Genomic DNA, 23,419 nt, shown 5'->3' on the forward strand with positions numbered 1-23,419 from the left:
CACTGAAGCAAGTCCTGCACCATAAGGGTGTATCCTACACAGCAGCTCTTCCATTGTAGACACAGCTGGTCCTCACAGCCAACTGGCCTGGAGGTCAATTCCTCCCATTGATACCAACAGCAATCAAGGTTCAACTACAAGACTGTGCACACAGCCCACAAAGGGGTGCACCAAGAGTGTCCACCTCAGGTGATTGGGGAGTAGGCTCTATAGAACACCTACTACACAAGGCCAATCTATCAACTCAAGGAGACTAGGCAGCTACCCAATACATAGAAACACACACAGGGAAGCAGCCAAAATGCAGAGACAAAGAAACATGTCACAAATGAATGAAATGGAAGAAAGCAAACTACTGGATATAGAGTTCAAAATCAGTTATAAGATTACTCAATAATCTTCTAGAAACTTCCAAGGGACTTAATGAGACTTTCAAGGATCTTAATGAGAATGCAAAAAACAAAACAAAATAAAACAAAAAACAATAAAAAAACAAAAGAAAAGAAAAGGGACTAGTCAGAAATTAAGCATACACTGACCGAAATAAAGAATAATATACAGGGATTCAACAGTATACTAGTGCAGTGGTCGGCAAACTGCGGCCCCTTGAGTGTGGCTCTTCCACAAAATGCCACGTGTGGGCGCGCATATACAGTGTGATTGAAACTTCGTGGCCACACTCAAGGGGCCAAAGAGCCGCATGTGGTTCGCGAGCCGCAGTTTGCTGACCATTGTACTAGAGGATCCTGAGAATCAAATCAATGATTTAAAATATGAGGAAGCAAATAACACCCAACCAGAAGAGCAAAAAGAAAAAAGAATCCAAAAATATGAAGATAGTGTAAGGAGCCTCGGGGACAACTTCAAGTGTACCAACATCCGAATTATGAGGGTGCCAGAAGAAGAGAGAGAGCAAGATACTGAAACCAATTTGAGGAAATAATGACAGAAAACTTTCCCTAACTGGTGAAAGAAATAGACTTATAAGTCCAGGAAGCACAGAGAACCCCAAACAAGAGGAATTCAAAGAGGACCACACCAAGACACATCATAATTAAAATGCCAAGGGCAAAAGACAAAGAGAGAATCTCAAAAGCAGCAAGAGACAAGCAGTTACCTACAAGGACGTGTCCATATGACTGTCAGCTGATTTCTCAACAGAAAGTATGCAGGCCAGAAGGGAGTGGCAAGAAATATTCAAAGTGATGAATAGCAAGGACCTACAACCAAGATTACTCTACCCAGCAAAGCTATCATTTAGAATTGAAGGTTAGATAAAAAGCTTCACAGACAAGAAAAAGCTAGAGCAGTTCATCACCACCAAACCAGTATTATATGAAATGCTAAAAGATATTCTTTAAGAAGAGTAAGAAGAAGAAAAAGGTAAAGATAAAAATTATGAACAACAAAGTGACAACAAATACATATCCATCAACAAGTGAATCTAAAAATCAAATGAATAAAAAAATCTGAGGAACAGAATAAACTGTTGAATGTAATAGAATCAGGGGCATGGAAATGGAGTGGACTGACAATTCTCGGGGGGGAGGGGGTGTTGGAAGTGCGGGAAGAGATTGGACAAAGATCTTATATGCATGTATGCAGTACCTAAGGATGTGGACAGTGGGGTGGCGAGGGCCTGGGGTGGGGTGGGAACTGGGTGGAGGGGAGCTATGGAGGGGAAAAAATTAGAATAGAATTGAATGAACTAGAGAACAAAATGACTATACAAAAAATTAATACAATAAAGAGCTGTTTTCTATTTTTTCGGATATATTTTATTAATTTTTTACAGAGAGGAAGGGAGAGGGATAGAGAGTTAGAAACATCAATGAGAGAGAAACATTGATCAGCCACCTCCTGAACACCCCCTACTGGGGAAGTGTCCGCAACCAATGTACATGCCCTCGACTGGAGTTGAACCCAGGACCCTTCAGTCCGCAGGCTGATGCTCTATCCACTGAGCCAAACTGGTCAGGGCAAGAGCTGTTTTTTTAAAAAAGACTGATAAAACTGACAAACCCTGGCTAGACTCACTAAGGAAAAAAGAGAAAAGACTCATACAGACAAAAAACCAGAAATGAAAGACAAGTTACCACAGACATTACAGATATACAATAGATCATACTAGAATACTATGAAAGACTATATGCCACCAAATTCAATAACCTAAAAGAAACGGATACGTTCCTAGAAATATATGATCTCCTTTGAATGAATTATGAATAACTGGAAAATCTATATAGACCCATCAGTACTGAGGAAATTGTAACAGCTATCAAAAACCTCCCAAAAAATAAAAGTCCAGGACTAGATGGCTTCACTAGTGAATTCTACCAAATAGTACAAGAAGATTTGATACCTGTTCTTCTCAAACACTACCAAAAAATTAAAGAGGTAATATTTCCTAACACGTTTTATGAGGCCAACATAACCCTGATACCAAAACCTAGCAAGGATAACACACAAAAAGAAAACTACAGCGCTGGCTGGTGTGGCTCAGTTGGTTGGGCATCACGCTGTGCACCAACGGTTTGACTCCTGATCAGGGCACATGCCTGGGATATGAGCTTGATCCCCAGTGGGGGGCATGCAGGAGATGGATGTTTATCTCACACCAATGTTTCTTTCTCCCTTCCTCTTTCTTTCAAATCAAAGTAGCATGGTATTGGCAGAAAAATAGACACACAGATCAATGGAACACAACTGAGAGCTCAGATATAAAACCACATGTGTATGGGCAGATGATTTTTCGACAAAGGAGCCAGAAACACAATGGAGAAAAAAAAAGCCTCTTCAATAGGTGAGTAATGGGCATTTTACAAGGCTATAAGGAAGGATTTAAGTAAATTTACTTAGAATATATTTAGAGTTTAACTTAACAAAGGATGAGAAAAGAACTCAGTTGATCTAATCTCTATAGCACTTTAAGGAAGAAGAATGTTTCAAGAAGCTAACAGGATAAAAGACTAAATATTTTAGAACAAACTGTAACAGTTTCTCATATTTACTCTGGAATTCAGCCCAAACAAAAATTGAGCCCAAAATTCCTATGCCTTTTTACTTAGTATACTATGTAATTTTCATTTCTTTGATGCTACATGACATTTATTAGGTTTCAGACACTGTTCTAAGCACTTTACATATGCTAACTCATTTAATGTGCACAAGCCCATGAAACAGGTACAATTTTATCCCCAGTGTTCAGGTAAAGAAACAAAAGCACGGAGCTGTTCATACCTTGTCCAAGGTCACCAGCTGAGAAGTGTTGTAGCTGGGATTTTTACACAGCAGTCTGATTCTAAATTTTACTTTTCTCAGGGACAAGTGTTGAAATAGAAAGAATATTCCAGTAAACTGTTCAAATAAGCAGAACACTAAACACCTGGCCATTTTCCATTTTCTGAGAATTTTGGTTAATAAAGACTTTTACTGAAGTTTAACAAGATAAATTTAATTATAGGAAAACAGAAAATTACTGTAATAATCAACTAGGAAACTTTTTTTCATATGAGTTGAAAATTATTTGTGACAATAAGCATTGTTATCCAAATTAGGAATCAGAGTGAAAGGATGCTGAACAGTCAGTTCATAAGAAAAAAATAAATTTTTATTGATTTTAAAGAGAGGAAGGGAGAGGGGTAGAGAAATAGAAAAATCGATGAGAGAGACACGGATGAGAGAGAAACATCAATTGGCTATGTCCTGCAGGCCCCCTACTGGGGATCAAGTTTGCAACCTGGGCGTGTGCTCTGCCCAGGAATCGAACCATGACCTCCAGGTCCATGCTCAACCACTGAGACACACCAGCCAGGTTGAACAGTCAGTTCAGATGGCAGGTATATGAACTTGAGGTCTGAAAAAAGACTAGGTGTCTAAGAGATTATATGATCAGCCAATAGTGTCCTCTCCCTAGAAGGGACTCTCTTTCACTTATTTTGCCCCCAGTCCTGGGAAAGGGAAGAGGAGGGTCAAATGGTGACTTATCTCTTGGTCTATGCCTCTCAGCCTAATAATTGCCATGTCAATCTCCAATGTTCCTCTTTGGGCTTTAGCTTTGCTATTTTGCCTGAAATGCTGCCTTTGCTCAAAAGGTTTACCCTGTTGCCATATTTCATGAGTAGACAAGATTTATCTAGTAGAATTTTCATAAGTTTGCCTTTCTTCTCCATAATTTGAGTTGCTTTGCCAAGAAGGCAGACTTTACTATTGCAAACAAATTTTTTAAATGGTACATATAACAAAATTGAAAGAAAAAATTAATGTACTGTATTTGAGGAGGTAGGATTACGTGTGATTAAAGTAAATTCTTCTTTCCTGTATTTTCCAGTTGTTATGGTATGTTTTACTTTTATAAGGAGAAAATAAATCTGTTTTAAAGGCAACCCCCCCAAAAACAAACAAACAAACAAACATACAACTTCAGCCCTAGCTGGTTTGGCTCAGGGGACAGAGCGCCGGCCTGGGGACTGAAGTGTCCCAGGTTTGATTCCAGTCAAGGGCACATGCCGGGTTGTGAGCTTGATCCTCATTAGGGGGTGTGCAGGAGGCAGCCAATCAATGATTCTCTCTCATCATTGATGTTTCTATCTCTCTCTCCCTCTCCCTTCCTCTCTGAAATCAATAATAAAATATATATATAAAGATACAAGCTCAGATAATCACATTAGTTGACATATTAAATTATATAGTATTTTCTATCTAAGTGCTACTGAAATTTGTATGTGGAAAAATGAAGATTTGGGTCTTGGCATACTTAATATTGGATTGTTAATTTCTGAAGCATTGGTCAACAGATTCAGTTACTTCAAAGGTCATTAACAAAGGGGGGGATTTTTGCATTCTCATCTACTCGGCCAGATCTAGTTCAGACTGTTTAAGTATGGTTAAAGGTAAGGGAGAGCTTTGGAAACAGTTGCATTAAATCTTTTTGGGGATTATGAAGCTCTCATCCCTTCCTACTTCAAACACCTCCACAATGGACTAAATTTATGCCTCCCCCAAATTCCTATGTTGAATATGGGGGAGACAATTCCCAAGGTAACAGTATGAGGAAGTGGGGTCTTTTGGAGATTAGGTCATGTGGGAAGAGCCCTCATGAATTGGATTAGTGCTCTTATAAAGGAGATCACAGAGAGATAGATCCCTTAGTCATGTGAAGACACAGGGAAAAGGCACAGTCTATAAACCAGGAAGCAGGTTCTCACTGGGCACTGAATCTGCTGGTGCGTTAATCTTGAAATTCTCAGATTCCAGAACTGTGAGAAAGAAAAGTTTTGTTGATATATATATGTGTGCGTGTGTGTGTGTATATATATGCAAAAGAAGTCAGACTTTTCCCAGTGGGGCAATGCCACTTTTAACCTGGACACCCTGTGTACAAGGGGGTATATTTTGTATCATGGGTGAAGTCTTGACGTTTAGTGAAGCACTGGCTCTTTTCTATATACTGAATAGCTTTATAATAATTTTTACATTCAAGGCAGGAAAACGCATCAGGTTTGACCCACATTGAGCAGGAAGCTGTCAAGGCCTGCTCAATGAGGAATCTTTCTAAGGCTGTTACAGGAAAAAAAAAAAAAAAAAAAAAGAAAGGCACCATTTAACATTTGATATTTTGTATAACTGGCACCTCACCCAGGAGGCAAATTCTATTTCCATTAGGACAGGTACCTAAACTGTTTTCCAGCAGTGAAATGAGGTGTCGGACTATTCACTATTCATTCCAATAATTAAAACAAACAAACAACAACCCAATAACTGGTCGAGAAGTATATAGTTTTGGAGTACACTTTCTAAAGAGCAAGACATTAAAAGTTGCAGTAAGATTACTGAACTTTTTCAAATGATCCAAGACCATGGGCTCTATACTGTTTAAAGTTACTATATTCATTAGCAAAACTAGAAATATTCAGCTGGAAAGCACCAAAAACAAATAAAATATCCACAACACCATTCCACTAATCCAATTAAAGATAAGAACCTTACTATTGTCTTTTTAAGACAAAATCATTAATAAAATAACTTATTAGTCACATAAAAGATCATCTAATTAAGGACATGCCTCACTTTATGCACACTTCCTTAATAAAATGTACATCTTAAAGAAGTGTTCAAGATGCTCAAATTCCTCCAAACCTGTATTTAAACATTCAGGCTGCTGAGCATCAGCTGTTACAGTGTCACTCAGAGAAGTGGCACAGTACTTTGGGTGTATTATGTAATTATTCAGACAAAGGAAAGGGAGAAACAGAGTCCTGATAATTTCAAAAGTATAGTTTGAAGACTGTCAAGTATGAGAAAAAAAATCCAATGATCTGGAAAAGAGGAGAAGGTGGAAGATTAGGAAGAATGAAGAGTCCTAGAGAATGAAAAATACGATTACATTTAAAAATGTACTGCGGACTCAAGGGTCCCAGGTTTGATTCTGGTCAAGGGCATGTACCAACTTGGTTGTGGGCACATCCCCTGTTGGGGGTGTGCAAGAGGCAGCTGATCGATGTTTCTAACTCTCTATTCCTCTCCCTTCCTTTCTGTAAAAAATCAATAAAAAATATTTTTTAAAAAATAAATAAAATGTACTACAAGAAGAGTATTCCCAATATTAGGACACTCAACATATGACCAACTTGGCTACTATATCTAAATTACTCTTTCTTCAATAAAAAGTGTGTTTCAGTATATAAGAATTAAAAAAAAAATCCTTCCTATCATATATTTGGATTTAATCTAGAAGTTAGAGGAAAACAGAGTATCTTTTATAGAAATTTGTGTCAATATTGTGGGAAAACATCTGTTTTGTAAAGCAAGCAATGCCAATTTAAGAGGTACCAACAGAATAAACACCCAAGTCTCAATATAGGTGTCATTTAACAATGCCATTCTCCTTTGTTAAAGGACTATATGTTGCCATATTATTCCATTTCTTCCAGCACTTTCAGAGGAAAGCACAATCGATTCTGCAAGCTGAGAGAACTAGGACAATATAAATTGATGGCTCAGGCACATCCCTCGAGGGTTCAAAGAATATTCTATTTTTAACTCCCTTTCACGTCAACAGAAAAGTGAGCAAGGAAATAGCATGTTCAGCAGAAAAGTATTGCCTAGGCTGTAACAGGCTAGTTTTATTTTATATAGGTGACCTGAACTAGCATTTGTGTTAAAGGAAAGCATTCTTAATATGGATTAGATATAATTAGAAAGATAAAAAGAATTGAAGAACTATTTAGTCAGAATAGCCATAAATCTAAGGTTTATTAAATTTTATGATTAATTTTTTTTGCAATTAAACTTGTATAGCTGAAGCAATGTGAAAGTAGTTTTTTTTTGAGGAATCATTTTGCCAACTTTAAATTTATTGGCAACTAGGTATTTACAGGACAATTTAAAAGAACTGCTTCTAAATAATCAAATTCTCAAGTTTTTGAGGGTTCCTGGTCTGTCTTATGTATGTGGCACTATTTTAGTGAGCAGGCAAGTTCAACTAGCCCCTTAAGTAAATTTGGAGGAAGACACACTTGCCAGCAAACCTTCACTATTCTTTCTCCTCTATATCACCCTCTGGACTCCTACCTCTGTGCCTGAAGTAAACATAAATACAAACACCCCCCCCCCCCCCAAAAAAAAAATCTAATAAAAACAGCCACAGAGATTACAGCTCACAGCTATTTAAATGACAGTCCTATGGAAGAATCTATACAACTCAAGAAAATCTATGGGTACTTACCAGATACATTTGGCTCCAGATTTCAGTGGCGGCAGGTTAATGGAGAAGGGAAAAGGGAAATAGGTGGATTTGTAGGTATTATACAATGTCTGAATCTGTGCTGCTCATACAATACTAAGAAATGCTCACAGAATCAATGGGAAAACAATAGCCAAGGCTACCAAATGTAATAATATAAATACAAAATTTCTATTCCTATTACTCCCATCAAAAGTTGTCAGTAAAGAAAATGACTATGCCCAGAGTCCCTACTTGCCATAGCCAAGTCTTCATTATTAGCACCCCTCCCCTGCTTACCCAACAGGACCCTTTCTTCCTTGCTTGTCTTTTACATTCTAGTTAATTTAAATTTGCATCTTATAATGCTGCCAATATGTTGTGCATCTTAAACTGTTTATCCTAAAATGTTCCTTCTACATCAAGCATGTCAAACTCAAAGGCTAACACGGGCTAAATAAACAAGGCATGCGGCCTGTGGGCCACAAGTTTGACATGCTTGTTCTACACAGTGCAGTTCATCAGGACCCTACTATATATAGTCTGCAGATAATAAAACTTAATCAGTTTGGAACCACATGGTTCTGAGTTATGTGAAAAGCTGAGACTGAAGATATAATGCATTTATATTCTTTGAATTTATCAACTGGTTGCAAAACTAAAATGATATTTAGTTTTACAGGGTCATTTTGCTTTCCACATGCATACAAAATCAGTTTAGAAAAAACACACAAACGGAATTATATCCCTGGTCGGAGCCCAAGTAGCTTCAAATGATTTTTAGGTATCTTATTTTATGGCATGCTTTAATGCATAATAATCCTAAAAAGTTATATAGCATTGCTAATGAGTTTGGCATACTTAAGAAATTAAATTTAAAAAATATTTTTTAATTAATTTCAGAGAGGAAGTAAGAAGGAGAGAAAGAAATATCAATGATGAGAATCATTAATTGGCTGCCTCCTGTGCCAGGGATTGAGCCCACAACCCAGGAAGTACCCTGACCGGGAATCAAACTGTGACCTCCTGGTTCAGATGTCGACATTCAACCACTGAGCCACATCGGGCAAGACATTAAACTTTTAAGAAAAGCTCCAACCAAAATGAATCTGCCATACAAATCTGCTTTGGAAAAGAAATTTAAGCAACAGCTTTCACAAATTTTTAAAAAGTAAGTTACATTAAGCCAAGGTTGTCATTTAAATTCAAGTCCCTATTGCTGAGTATGATGCATGATTAACTGGTATTACAATTACAGGAAAATATAAGCAAATGTTAATACCTTAATACAGAAATAAAAAAAAATAAAAGAAGAAAAATATAAAAAAGCAGTGGAAACCTGAGTAAAAAGAAGCCAGGAAGCAGCTGAAAAAGAGACCGGTTCACTGTGAGAAATGTAAACCTCTCAGACAGTGCTACGGCCCCGAATCCAACAGCTCAGGAACAAGGCCAATTATTGCAAATATTAAACATATATGGTGAAGCTGCAAACTTTTCAAAAGAGTCATAAGAATGAAAGCAGCTAGATAGAAAATAGCCAGGGCCTCACAAACCTAAAATCTTTGCTATAATCACTACTTGCAGAAAAAGGTTTCTTTATAAGTAGAAAACAAGCTTCTTAAATGTAGTATACTTTATAGTCTCCAAGCTGTAAATTTTATGATAAAGAGTTAGGATAACAAATCCTTATTGTAACTGGCAAGTAACCAGATCTTTTGAAACTGTTGTTTATATGACTTATTTCTTCATAGTAACTCACTTGCAAACCAAGTCTACGATATTCCTATCTTTCTGAACTAGAAACGACTCATGAGATAGACACACAGAATCATGGAATTTTAGGATACACAGAGGCTTCAAAAGAAAACAGAGTAAAACTCCCTTACTTGGAAAACGAGTCAATTAAAACCCAGAGGCTTTAGGTGATACACCTAAAAGGAGTTAAAAATAAATAAGGGCTGCCAGGATTGACTATATTATTTTCTTTCATGTCATATACTACACTGTCCAAAAGCCTTATGTAGCCAGAATTTCTTCTGCTTCTGTTGATAGAGGTTGACTACCTTGTTTTCAATGACCAGGGTAGTTTCACATTCATAACAAAGGATCTGTTTATTCATTTGTAATGTAAGTACTAATTTCAATTCAGTTCCCCTAACAGACTGGTGGTTTATTGTCAAGGAGACCAATAACTGTTGTGGTCCTCTGGCAGACACACAGATAAAAGACCAAAGCATTTCATCCTTTCTCTCTGTCTCCAAAAAGGGAAAATAGAGAAAATCCTATAATTCATTGCTCATACCCTACTTGGTCTAAGAATAGCTGATTCAATTGGGTTTGTTAATTTATGGCAAAAATTTCTTTACATTTATGTACAAACATTTAAAAATTATTTATTTGTGCCTCAGTGAAGAAAAATTGTTCCAAATCTATCTATGCTTTCATTATTTGGATGAATAATTCACCCTTTCAGGCAATAAAAGAAAACAATATGCTTAACTAAATGTTTGAAGAAAAAATGTTAAGATGTGACAGTTTCTAATGTTAATCAGTTCAGGATGATAAAATGTAGGGAAATGTAAGGAAAAAAATAAGAAAAAGAAAGTCTGATGCTTACATATAAAAATGTAAATTATTGGGACAGAAATTGCTATAAATCTGTGAAAAAAATCAGAAACAAAAAACTGCCTGTCCATTTCCCAATGCATTTCACTTTTCTATTAGGACATTGCAAACATAAATGCATATTTTCTATAAGTTTTGACATAAAAAATAGGCATTAGCTAACTAAAAAAATCTTTAGATTATAACTTTTAAAAATATTAAAATCCTACAAATTCTATAAAAAGTTTCAATATAATTACTAACACAGTACTTGGCACTGACACTACCAAACTTTTCTTTCAAGGGAAATTTCTATTGTACTTATTGGCATGACAAAATTTCTTTTCCTTTCAGATAAGGATCTTTTGAGGATTTATTTCTCCTCTTCTTCGAACTAAATGAGATTAAACTAACTTAAGCTGTAAGTTAAGAGGATACTACATAAAATAACTGGGAGGACCAACTCTAGTTTTAAAGTGCTATATTATGACTGACTCTATGAGTCAAACACAATGTCAAAAACTATTTAGACATATTCTCTCTATGCCTATATTATCTAGATGCAATCTAATTTACTTGTTTTCTTCCTTTTCGCCATAACTAGCATTAGAAAAAAACCCCAACTTAAAATATGACTGATGATAAACACATGCTATCTGTTATACACATATTTGGCCTTCAATTAGGAATGTCATTTTCAGTTGCTTTCCATTAAGTGGGAATACTTTTTGCAGAGATGCATTTGTGTAAGCACACTGGTCCCATCTGTGACTAAAAGTTTTAATTTTGTAGGCAATTTGACCATGAAAAATTTAGTCATGAAAAAGAAGAAAACTAATTAGCTCACACAAATGCAGAACAAAGGATCTTTGATTGCCTCATTAATAGGGTGTACTAACGAACTATGTTTATTAGTCACACACAAGGTGCTTGAATGGGGGATGTGAAGGTAAATTTCTTTTTTTATTATCATGGCATCAGCTATAATCTATATTATAATTTTCAGAGAAAAAAAAATCAAGACCAAAACAACATAAAAAGTCAGTCACTGAGTTTCTAGGAAAACTTGGAAAATAATGTCTATAAGAACAAAACAACAATGTATTAAAGCTAACGGGCAGTTTCACAACCAATGCTTCTATGTATAAAGAACAACTTTTGATGCCTTTAAAAATGATACCATATATTAGTTTACATTATAAGTGGACTATATTATTAAACTTTAGGAACTAAAGAGTCATATTGGAGACAGAGGGCAAATTCAAAGTTGGCTAAAAGGACCAATACTTGTACTCAACATCCTTTAGAAGAGTATCTGTCACACACACAGTTCAGGGCCAGTAACACACAAAAAGGAAGAACCTACATATGAAGTATAAGACAACTCCTAGGAGCAACAGAGTAAGGACTGGAACTTCTGTAGGGATAGTAAGTAAGAGGCCTGTCTTGTAAAAGAAGCTGGTAAGTCACAATGATCACTGAAGATTGCACAAGTGATGAGAAGCAAAAACACTTCTCATCAGATAGTGTAGTGCAGGAATCTTCCTTCAGAAACTGCAGTTCCCCTTCAGAGCTCTAAACAATATCACGAGCAAGAAACTGCCTAAGTGGAGGTGAGGGATTATGTGGCCTCACTGAGTCACACTGACATAGTCAGAGAGCCTCCAATGGTGACAAGCAGCCAAAAAGGCTCCAAAGAAACCAATAAAAATTCTACTTCAATACCTAGAGTTATGAAAAGCTGAAAAAACAAAACAAAACAAAAAACCCTTATTCAACATCCAGGGCAGAAGTATACATCTAGGTGGGAAGCATGGAGAGAAATGAGTTCAGTAAAATAAGATAGTTTTATATATTGAGATCAATTGTTTTCACTGAATGCTTAAAAAAAAAAATCTTTTTGAGTTTTAATATATTTGATATGCCTAGTATTAGATTGCATTTGATTTTAAAATATCTTTCACTATACAACCAGCAAACTGAAAAACAAAACACAAACATAAATATTTAAGAACATTATTTGTTTTAGAAGCATTCCTACTAACAACTGAGACATAAAAATTTTTCACTAGGCTAGAGTTCTCAATCAAATTTAGGTTCAGGAGACATTTTAACTTGTCTTGCCTTTCTTTTGTCGTTACCACTGGTGCGTTACCAGGCTGCAAAGAAGGCTTCTTCAACTACAATGGCAGTGAGCACCAGGAAGCTTCTCATCATACTGCTCAGCCTGGTACAACCTGCTCACCATGGCCCCCATCCCTTTAGCATAAAAACCTGACCATGTGGTATTTGCTAGCATGTGCTAAGATTTGCCCACTCTTTTACATCACAGGCTTGCATATTCATATGTACGTACATATCTGAGACCCTTGATAGACTGAGTGTGGCAGTATCTTAATAGTAAGACTGAAATAAAGCAGGATGAAAAAAAGCAGTCCCTGAGCACTAAGAATTAATGACAAAAATGCTACTCACCTGTCTGCTGTGCGGTCTGTAGCAGTGGTTGGTTTAGATGTGAATTGTAATGGACAGAAGGGACTGGGCGATACTGAGGTTGACTGGAGTGATAGTGGCCTGGAGCACAATAACAGGCTGGCATCTAGGATAAGTATTGAGAAAAAAAAAAAATCAATTTTATTTGCAATAAAACCTTTTTCTGCTATGTACATCAGAGTGTAATGAAGCAATAATTCTTTTCAAGACCAATCATCTGAAAACTGATTTTCTTAGCTTTAACTGAGAAAATTTTAAAAAATTTCAAACATACAATATAAGTACTACCACCAATTAGATTTAGTAGTTATTAATTTTTTTGGCCATATTCGTTTCAGATTCTCCTCTCTATGGAGATCTTCAAGAGTGCCCATTTCATTAGGAAACCAGCCAAGCAAAGAATTTATAGATCAGTTATAAGCCAAGAATCCCCAATATTTACTGTAATATTCTTCTGTCTTTGAAATATTAGACACAATAGAGATGTGATTCCTTAATTTTTCTTGGAGATATTAGCAAAATAGTATGTTCTGATTTTAGGTCTCATCCATTATTAAACTTTTCAGTATGTATGTATGTATATGTATAAATAATATTTTTTTCTTAAATAAAAGTCATACTCTTTATAGCAAAAATTATCATTATATTTTTGTTTATAATGTATATATATGACAACAATGGAGAGAGGGTAAAAAGAATTATATTGCTGCCCAGCTGGTGTGGCTCAGTGGTTGAGCATCAAACTATGAACCAGGAGGTCACGGTTCAATTCTGGGTCAGGGCACGTGCCCGGGTTGTGGGCTCGATCCCCAGTAGCAGATGTGCAGAAGGCAGCTGATCACTGATGTTCCTTTCTCTAACTCTCCTTTCATCTTTGACACAATACTTGCAGTTTTATTTAAACATCAGTTAGACTGTGATACTGTAAAGGTACATATAGTAGTCCCTAAATAAAGTACACAAAAACAAGATTCAAATGGCTATAGATAAGAAATCAACAGAAGAAATACAATGAAACACTAAAAGACAAGGCCAGTGTGGCTCAGTGGATTAGAACAACGTCCCTTACAACAAGCACGACAAACTCACAGCACTTATTTGGCCCGTGTTAGCCTTTGAGTTTTACATGCTTCCCTTATAACAAAGGGTGGTGGGTTTGATTCCTGGTCAGGGCACATACCCCAGTTGGGGCATGTACAGGGGGCAATTGATCGCTGTTTTTTTCTCTCTCCCTGCCTCTCTCTAAAGCCAGTAGAAAGCATATCCTCAGGGGGTGAAAAAAACCTCACTAAAAGTGTTCAAATAATACAAAAAGCAGGAAAAGAAGCAGATAGAAATAAAATACAGATAGGACAAATGGAAAATAAATAGCAATATAGTATACCTGCATCTAACCATGTCAATACCTCATAAAAGATAAAAGAACTAGACACTCTGATCAGATTGTATAAAACAGCAAAAATAACTATATACTTACTGTATGTAAAAGACACTTTAGGTATAAATGCTGCTAATAAGAGGGTGAAAAAAACTAATTTAAATGCAAATCAAGTAAATGCTGAAGTCACTATATTAAAGTCAGATAAAATAGGTTTCAAGACAAAGGATAGTAATAGAAACAGAAAACCATTTCACAACATGAGCCAATATATCAGGAAGGTATAATAAATATGAATTGTTCAATGTATATTCAAATACTGTGTAAAGACTGATACAACTTAAGGGAGAAGTAGAAAAACAACTATCATTTTTGCTAGAACTATACAAAATTTACATAAGGATGTAAAAGATTTGAAAGACACTATCAACCACAAGACAATATCAATTAATAGTTAAAGAATACTAAATGCAGCCCTGGTTGGCTTGGCTCAGTGGTTGAATGTCCACCTATGAAACAGGTCACAGTTCAATTACTGGTCAGGGCACATGCCCGGGTTGTGAGCTCGATCCCCAGTCTGGGGTGTGCAGGAGGCAGCTGGTCAATGATTATCTCTCATCACTGATGTTTCTCTCTCTCGCTCTTTTCTCTCTCTCTCTTTCTCTCTCTCTCTCTCTCTCTCTTTCTCCGTCTCAAATAAATAAAAATATATATTTAAAAAAGTCAGTCAACATAATTCAATGCTAATAGAGTAAAGGGGAGTGGTTGGGAATAACATGATTACTTCAAAAGACAGACAAACATTTCACAAGATTTAATATTCATTCATGGGAAAAACTTTCAGCAAACTAGGAACAGATAATGTAACAGTTAGTGATTAAAGACTGAATTCTTTCCCCTATGCTTGGAAACGAGGGAAGTATATGCACTTTCAAAACATATTCAGGTTAATACATGGATTCTAGGGGAGATTTTCGCTAATGGTACATCTCATAAAGGGTTAATATTCAAAATCTATGAAGAACTGGTACAACCTTGCATGAAAAACAAACAAACAATTCAAAACTGGCAGAGGACCTAAACAGACATTTCTCCAAAGAGGACATATAGATGGCTGACATATGAAAAGATGTTCAATGTCACTAATCATCAGAGAAATGCAAATTAAAACCACAATGAGATATCACTTCACATCTATCAGAATGGCTATCATCAATACATCAACAAACAATGGTGGTAGTTTGGAGGGATGGGTGAAAAAGATGAAGGGATTAAAAGGTACAAATTGGCAGTCACAAAATAGTCCCGGGATGTAATGTACAACGTAAGAAATATAGTCAATAACATTGTAATAACTATGTTTTCTGTCAGGTGGGTACTAGACTTATCAGGGGGGAACACTTTATAAGTTATATAAACATCTAACCACTATGCTGTACACCTGGACTAATAGAATATTGAATGTCATCTTTAAATGAAAAAAAAAAATCTTCTTTAGAATATTTAAAGACATTAAATATTTAGGGGTTATAATTAATAAAATATGTGTAATATTTATATAATGAAAACTACAAAATATTGTTGAGAACAATTAAGGAAGATCTAAGTAAATGGAGAGAGATAACATGTTCCTGTACTGGAAAATTCAATAGTGTTAAGATGTCAACTCTCCCCAGACTGATCTATTCCTAACCCTTTGAGTGCCAACCAATATTCTAGGAACTATGCTAAAATTGCCAAGGCATTTTTGCTGATTTTACAGCAGTTTAGGAAAAAAATTATGAATCGCAAGTAAATGAAGTTACATATTCAAAAACTTAAAGAAGCCTTTACTACATTGACATATTTAGCAATATCATCATCACTAATAAAAGCAGACTTAGAACTGGATGCCATTTCGAAGCTTTGATAGTGCTCCCGACACTTTTGGCCAAAGACAGGAGGAGCGGGATTGTGCTCCCTGGCACTCTAGGGGTTAAAATGCATTTTATTTTTATTTATTTACTAGAGACCCAGTGCATGAAATTCATGCACTGGTAGAGTCCCTATCGGCTGGCTGCTGGCCAGGTACTCCCTCCCTTCCCCAGGTCACCTGCTGCGACAGCCTGCTGGGGCCTCCCTCCCTTCCCCTGGCCGAACTCCCAGATGAACTCTCGGTCAAGGGAACAATTTACATACTATGCTTTTATTATATAGGATTTTGGTTCCTATATAATATATTTTTTATTATTGACTTCAGAAAAGAAGGAATAGGAGAGAGAGATAGAAACATCGATGATGAGAGAATCATCATTGATTGGCTGCCTCCTGCAGGCCCCACACTGGGGATCTAGCCCACAATCTAGGCATGTGCCCTGACTGGGAACTAAACTGTGACCTCCTGGTTCATGGGTCAATGCTAAACCACTGAGACATGCCAGCCAGGCAAAATGCATTTTATTTATTTAGAAGAATGTTTTTTATATACATATACGTATATTTTTTTTATTGAATTCAGAGAGGAAGAAAGAGAGAGATAGAAACATCAATGATGATGAGAGAGAATCACTGACTGGCTGCCCCCCCTCCCCCCCCCCCCACAATCCAGCCCACAACCTGGGCATGTGCCCTTGACCAGAACTGAACTTATGACCCTTCAATATGCTGGCTGAAGCTCTAGCCACTGAGCCAAACCCACTAGGGCTACATTTTATTTTTATAGTGTATTTACTTTAATGTGTTTCTCTTACGCAAATTATAAAAAACAAACCTGAGTCAGAAGGAAACTCCAAGATCACATAATTTACTCAACTGTCATGATGTTGTCTAGCATGCACTTGAAAATCTCCAGAGAAAAGAAAATGCTGACAAGTTTTGCTTACACATCCTTATAAATATTTAAAAAATATTTTTATTGATTTCAGAGAGGAAGGGAGAGGGAGAGAAACAGAAACATCAAGGATGAGAATCACTGATCGGCTGCTTCTTGCACACCCCCTAATGGGGATCCAGCCCACAACCCAGGTATGTGCCCTGACCCAGAACTGAGCTGTGGCCTTGATGCTCAACCACTGAGCAACACTAGCTGGGCCTGCACAAATTCTTTCCCTGTGAAATTAAAAATAAACACTCTAATGTAGCTCTAGCCAGTTTTGCTTAGTGGATAGAGCATCAGCCTGAGGACCGAAGGGTCCCAGGTCAAGGGCACATACCTGAGTTGCAGGCTCAATTCCCAGCCTTGGTCCGGCCTTAGTTGAGTGCAGGCACCAATTGATGTTTCTCTCATTCTGTCCCTCCCCCTCCCTTCCACTCTATCTAAAAATCAATGGAAAAATATCCTCAGATGAGGATTAACAAAAAACAAATAAACAAAAAGACTCTAATGTAAAAAGTGATCTTAAATGAAAAGCCTCCGTGGAGAGGGAGGTGAAAAAGCAACCTACCTGTGGTGAGGGCTGCTGAATATATCCCTGCTGCTGGAGCACAGGCTGGCTGACAGGGTGACCAGAAGCAGAATAGCCAGCAGTAGGGACTGGCTGCCCAGGTGGCAGTGGGGGAGGGGGAGGAGGAGGGGGAGGAGGAGGTGGAGGTGGCAGTAGTGGAGGTGGAGGAGCCGCTGTCATGATATAACCAGACTGCTGTGGGGACTGAAGAACAACAGTGGACTGGAACATAGTAGCATGAGGGTCAGAACCATCTGCAGATGGCTGGCGGGCAAGACTCATGTGGCTAAACTGAGACCCAAGGTTGTCCTGATAAAAAAGGAAAAAGTCAAGTCAGTATGCCTTCTGTACACAGACCAAACTTATCAAAGAAAACTATTTTTCTTGTATTTTAAGATGAGTTGCAATAGTGTATATTATGGAAATCATATATCTTTATCAGACATGACTTAATAAAAGAACAGCTTCAAGAAAATTAAACTCTAAGGCAGGAAGGAGGAATATTACAATGCTGTCACTACAAATTGCTTATAAAATACATATAATGGAAATGCATAGCATGCAGAAGAGTAGGGTACAACAACATTTCACACACAAACAATAAAAAAACCACTTATTTAAATAAAGATTAAAAGCACATTAGCATAGAAACCCAACCTGAAACCTGTATGTTGATGTTGACCAATGTCACCTCAATAAATTAAAAAAAAAAAAAAAAAAAAAAAAGCAAGCACATTAGGATGTGAAAGTGAAACTGAAAGGACTTTAAACTCCAGGTAACTAGCAAGGCACAGTACTAATTATTCTTCACTTTAAATCATCACCCCTCTTCCTAGAAGGCAAGATTCACTAAAAGCATCTTTGTGTTTCCTATTATACCTAACAAATATACTAGCAGAAATTAAATAGAGAATCTATCTACCTTGTCTTTTTTTCTAATTTCTCAAAAATAATTTAGCCCTAATTCTATTCTTCCCTAATCTGTTTCAGTCTGTTCCTTAAGTCACATGTCATTCAAATGAAATCCAAACAACAGTTTCTTACTGCTCTTGCTACTTGGTGAGCAGGCAATGGTGCCCAGTCAAGATAGGGTTATGATTTATGTTACCTGACAAATGTTTCTCTGGCTCAACAACATAAATACCAGTTCTGACTAGTCTAGATAATATCATCACTGAAATGAAAATAACAGGGTTAAAATGGCATTTCCCTGCTCCTGAGGAGCCGCAGATCGGCAACAATATATACCACATCTCCACATTTTGTTAAGAAGAAAACTGAAAAAAAGTTAAAAAATTGGGCAGTGGAGTTGTCAGATCAAAGTTAACATGCCTGCAATTTCTAGTCTGCTGGTTTTTTCCAAAGTAAATTAAGACTATAGTGAAGATAAGGGATGAAAATGGGAACCTGATTTAATGATTGAAAATATATGGTTTTACTCCTCCCAAATAGCTGCTCTGTTCTCCTAACTCAATGCATAGTGTCAGAAGGGAAAAATATACTTAAGTACACTAGCTGTAATTACCATTATTTTAAAAAGAGATACCATAACTGCACACCACCATTACAGTCATCTTGGCAAAAAGTCAATTTTGTTATTCCAATGATCTGCCATTTTTCAAAACATTTTGAGGCTTTTATGTTATTCCTTTTAATGTTGTCAATCTTGAAAATGCTGGCAAAATTTCACTTTTTCAGCCTGGAAGTGATTTTTGAAAATCATTAAGAGCCAAGGCTGGTAAATAAGGTTGCCTCCAGCTCTAAACAAAACTACCCCAAATAAAACAAAACATTTCTAAAAAGTGTAGAGTGATTTTAAGTTATAGCTAGTACTTTAACTTGGAAAGCATTTTTAAAATGTGATAGGGAAAGAATGTTATTAGGGAGATTCATTTTAAGGGAAGAAAACTGATATTTACCGAATATGTCATGTTAGGCACTATGCAAGAAGTACTGTATATCACTGTTTCACATGGTTACTAACTACAGGCCACACAGAAAACACACAGCAGAGGTGCAACGGAGCCCTACGGGCGGTATAACTTGGGGGCATACTTGGGATTAAAGGAAGTACCATTACTTTATAGTCACAGATTAAATATCTAGAGATCTTCTTAGAAATTTACTTAGGAGGATGTCTCTCGCAGTTTTAAGTTTCAATTGACCCTAGTAACTGGAAGTAAGTATACTGGGCCTATGGCTTTGGGGATAGACTAGAAAGCCTATCTCCAGATGAAAGCTGCCATCCCAGAATTGCAGAGAGCTGCACTGACCTCAATGAGAAAAGTAGTGAAAACATGTTAGGACTAGAATTGTCTACATGAAAATTATTTCATTATGAAAGGAAGGAAAAGATTAGGGATTATACAATCACTGCGATAAGCAAATATAACAAATATTTTATGAAAGAAAATGAATTTCTTTCTAATACAGGATAGAAATACTTTTCAGTATATATGTATCCCTGACTTTAATCACATTCACGAGCCTTTATCACACATCCATCCACAAAAACAATGCAAGAGGTGAAGAGAGAAATAGTACCACAGAGTATTGCTGGGTGGGTGAGATTGGCAGGAGCGGGGATGGGTAATGAGCTGGAGAGTACGAAATAGGCTGTGAAGAGGACTGCAGAAGACAAACAGACTAAGGAATAACGGGTTGGCAAACAACGTTAATGTCAGAATAAAATATTAGAAGAATTGCAAAAAATGGAAAGTCACAAGAGCCAAGGCAATAGCTTAAACTAGATTTATAAAGTCATCTTCAACACAACAATGTAGGAAACAACAAAAGCAATGCTAAATAAGGAAACTCTACATAGTAAAATTTTTGAGAATATACCTATGCTTAAATTTAATACACAATTAGAAAGATAACTTTGTCATAAAAAGATTAGATTCACTGAAACAGGTACTTTAAATCCTATTTTCTAACCAAGACCCCTGGTTTAGGTCAATCAAAACAAAACCACTTTTCCTTCCTTCCTGATTTGATGAAGGGGCTGCTCTATTTAGTTATATAACACTAAATAATAAAATAAAAACTTCACTTATTTTGTTATCAGACAGTAATACCTTACATAACATCTATGCCAGCTACTGCCTTTATTTGATATGGCACAATGAGGTACTCTTTTGGAACCAAAGTGCATAAATTTTTAAAAATTTTTAAAGAAAAATGTATTAGAGGTACCATTAAGAACAACAGCCTAAAGAAACAACACACACATACATACAGGCACATGCAGACACACAAACACATCTCTTTTATATATGGAAGATAAACACACCTTTCTTGTAAGTAAAAATTTTTATTAAAATCTGAGAAACCTGCCCTGGCTGGAGTGGCTCAGTGGTAGAGCGTTGGCCTATTCACTGAAGGGTCTTGGGTTTGATTCCTGGTCAAGGGCACGTACCTGGGTAGCAGGTTTGTTCCTTAAACCCATTGCTTGAGGGAAGCAACCAATCGATTCCCCCCCCCCCCCCACACCTCCTCTCTCTAAAAATCAATGGAAAAAATATCCTCAGGTGAGGATTAACAAAACAAACAAACAAAAAGCTGAGAAAACTAGTTCTTGCAATGTTTTTCACTAATGAAACACGCTTGCATTTCAGGGGAAAAGTTTCCCAAAGGCACTCAATAAACAGGTGTTTTGAAAAATAAAAAAAACTTTAATCATTCCTAAATTTTATGGAATATAGCTGGTCATCTATAAGCTAACATTGACATCTGATTTAGATTTCCAATCTTATATTTACATAGTTTATTACAAAGGGGGTAATATACATATTGGCTTAAATATTATTATAATCATAATCCATTTTATATGTGGGCAATCAGGCTAAGGTGAGTTAAGTGACCTGTAGTCAGTCATGTTAGCAAGCAATGGAGGAACCCAGGCAATTTTATCTAACAAAAACTCTTACTTTTGGTCAAAATGTATATATATGAATCTCCCTCTGGAATATTTCTAAAGAGAATACTTCAAAATTGCAAAATAAACCAACGGTATTAGGGAATAATCTAAAAAAGAAGCAATTCTTATGACAATTAAGCTGTATAAACGAGTTGCATTTTTACCATAATATCAACCCAAGAGTTTCTAAAAATATGAAAGGGTTATATTAGCTTGGAACCTTACAAGAAAATCTAGAATTAAAGTAAAAGTACTAAAAAAGGTAAAAGCTGAAAGACCTTTGAAGTACCTACTGTTTCTTCACTAACTTCTCAACTAGAAATGAGCAAGCTTCCTCATGGATGACAGCACCTATCACACTAAATGAGGTGTAGCTTTAGAAGTTCCAAATACAGGGTACTGAATGTGTTGTTAAGGTAGACAATCACTAAGATATAACTTTCTTCCAGACAACTTGACCTACTATGTAGGTGTCAGATGAAAGACAAGCTTTAGCCTGCTCTGGGATAAATGAAAGAGCACTATGAGCACCAAGGGTATGTATCAAAGTCTACCAGAGTCAAGTGGTAATGAGAAAAATGTGGGTTAAGGAAACTGGCTGATTAAAGCAAAAAAAAAGATTTTTAATGTTTTTATTATTATTATTATTATTATTTAGAGAAAGGAAGGGACAGGGATAGAGAGAAACAGGCTGCTCTCTGCGGGAATAGAGCCCGGAACCCGGGCATGTGCCCTGACCAGTAATTGAACCAGTGACCTCTTGGTTCCCAGGTTGACGCCCAACCACTGAACCACACTGGCTGGGCATTTTCCCCCTAAATATATTTTTATTGATTTCAGAGAGGAAGGGAAAGGGAGAGAGAAATAGAAACATCAATGATGAGAAAGAATCATTGATCGGCTGCCTCCTGCATGCTCCCCACTGGGGATCGAGTTTGTAACTCAGGCATGTGCCCTGACCTGATGGGAATCAAACTGTGACCTCCTGGTTCCCAGGTCAATGCTCAACCACTGAGCCACGCCGGCTGGGCCAAAGTAAAATTTTGATACCACTAAAAAAAAAGAAAGCCTTAGCACCTCCTTTTCCTATTTAAAATGTATCTGGCTGCAAAACAACACCCATTTAAAGTGACTGGTTACAAGAAATGTAGCCCATCTGCAGGCTTTGGAAATCACCGCATTCTTTTGTGTGGTTATTTGAAATTCCATTGATGATTATCTCAGTGTGCAAACGATAGTTACTGAGTATCATCTGTTCATCCATTCTCTATTTTTATAACTGATGATGAATTATGAAGAATGCAAGGAAAAAGAGCCATGAAATTTGGTGCATACCCTAAAATTTCAAATTATAATCTATTAAGGTATTTATTTCTAAACTAAATGGTCTACGACACCTTCATTTACAATAGTCTCATAACTAAATCAAAGTTATTTTTTTAAACAACTTTTTTTTGTCTTAAATTTTACATATGTCTTCCAAGTTATTTTTAAGAGGTATATAACCATAGATAAATCCTTAATAATTTTTGAAGCTACCAGACTAACATTATTTTAACTGAATTAAATAAAATGAAAATCAGTCCTATAAAGCTCCTAGTGAAATACACAGTGCTACAAAAACTACCACATGATAGTAAAATGAAAGAAAAACACTTTAGGATCAAGTTGAATTAAGCTAAGGCAGAGAAGAATAGGGAGGGAGTTTTAAGCAGTTTAATATGTAACTGGGTATATATAATCAAACAGGTTGGGAAGTGACTATGGGAGTCTTTGGAAATAGTTTCAGGCAATTTCCTCTACATATATGAATTCATATTTATAGTCTTAGGAATGCATCAGAAACCGTGACGTCCATTTACTTTAGATAAACTGCCTTG

At 36.5% G+C, this 23,419-nt stretch overlaps 1 protein-coding gene across 15 annotated transcripts in view; it reads right to left on the bottom strand.

Moving 5' to 3' along the window:
- The window catches only part of R3HDM1 (R3H domain containing 1), a 181,934-nt gene that overhangs the window by 51,352 nt on the left and 107,163 nt on the right, over positions 1-23,419 (bottom strand). For 14 of the 15 annotated variants that reach the window (XM_036318752.1, XM_036318750.1, XM_036318754.1 and 11 more), the window contains 2 exons: positions 17,621-17,929; positions 12,803-12,926 (listed from right to left, as the gene is read on the bottom strand). In XM_036318752.1, coding sequence (XP_036174645.1) covers positions 12,803-12,926; positions 17,621-17,929 — 433 coding nt within the window. Of the gene's footprint in view, positions 1-12,802; positions 12,927-17,620; positions 17,930-20,164; positions 20,267-23,419 lie in introns of all 15 variants that reach the window. The other variant, XM_036318760.1, reaches the window with a different exon arrangement.

This window comes from Myotis myotis, unplaced genomic scaffold, assembly GCF_014108235.1.
Source record: "Myotis myotis isolate mMyoMyo1 unplaced genomic scaffold, mMyoMyo1.p scaffold_m19_p_8, whole genome shotgun sequence".
NCBI classification, from domain to species: Eukaryota; Metazoa; Chordata; class Mammalia; order Chiroptera; family Vespertilionidae; genus Myotis; species Myotis myotis.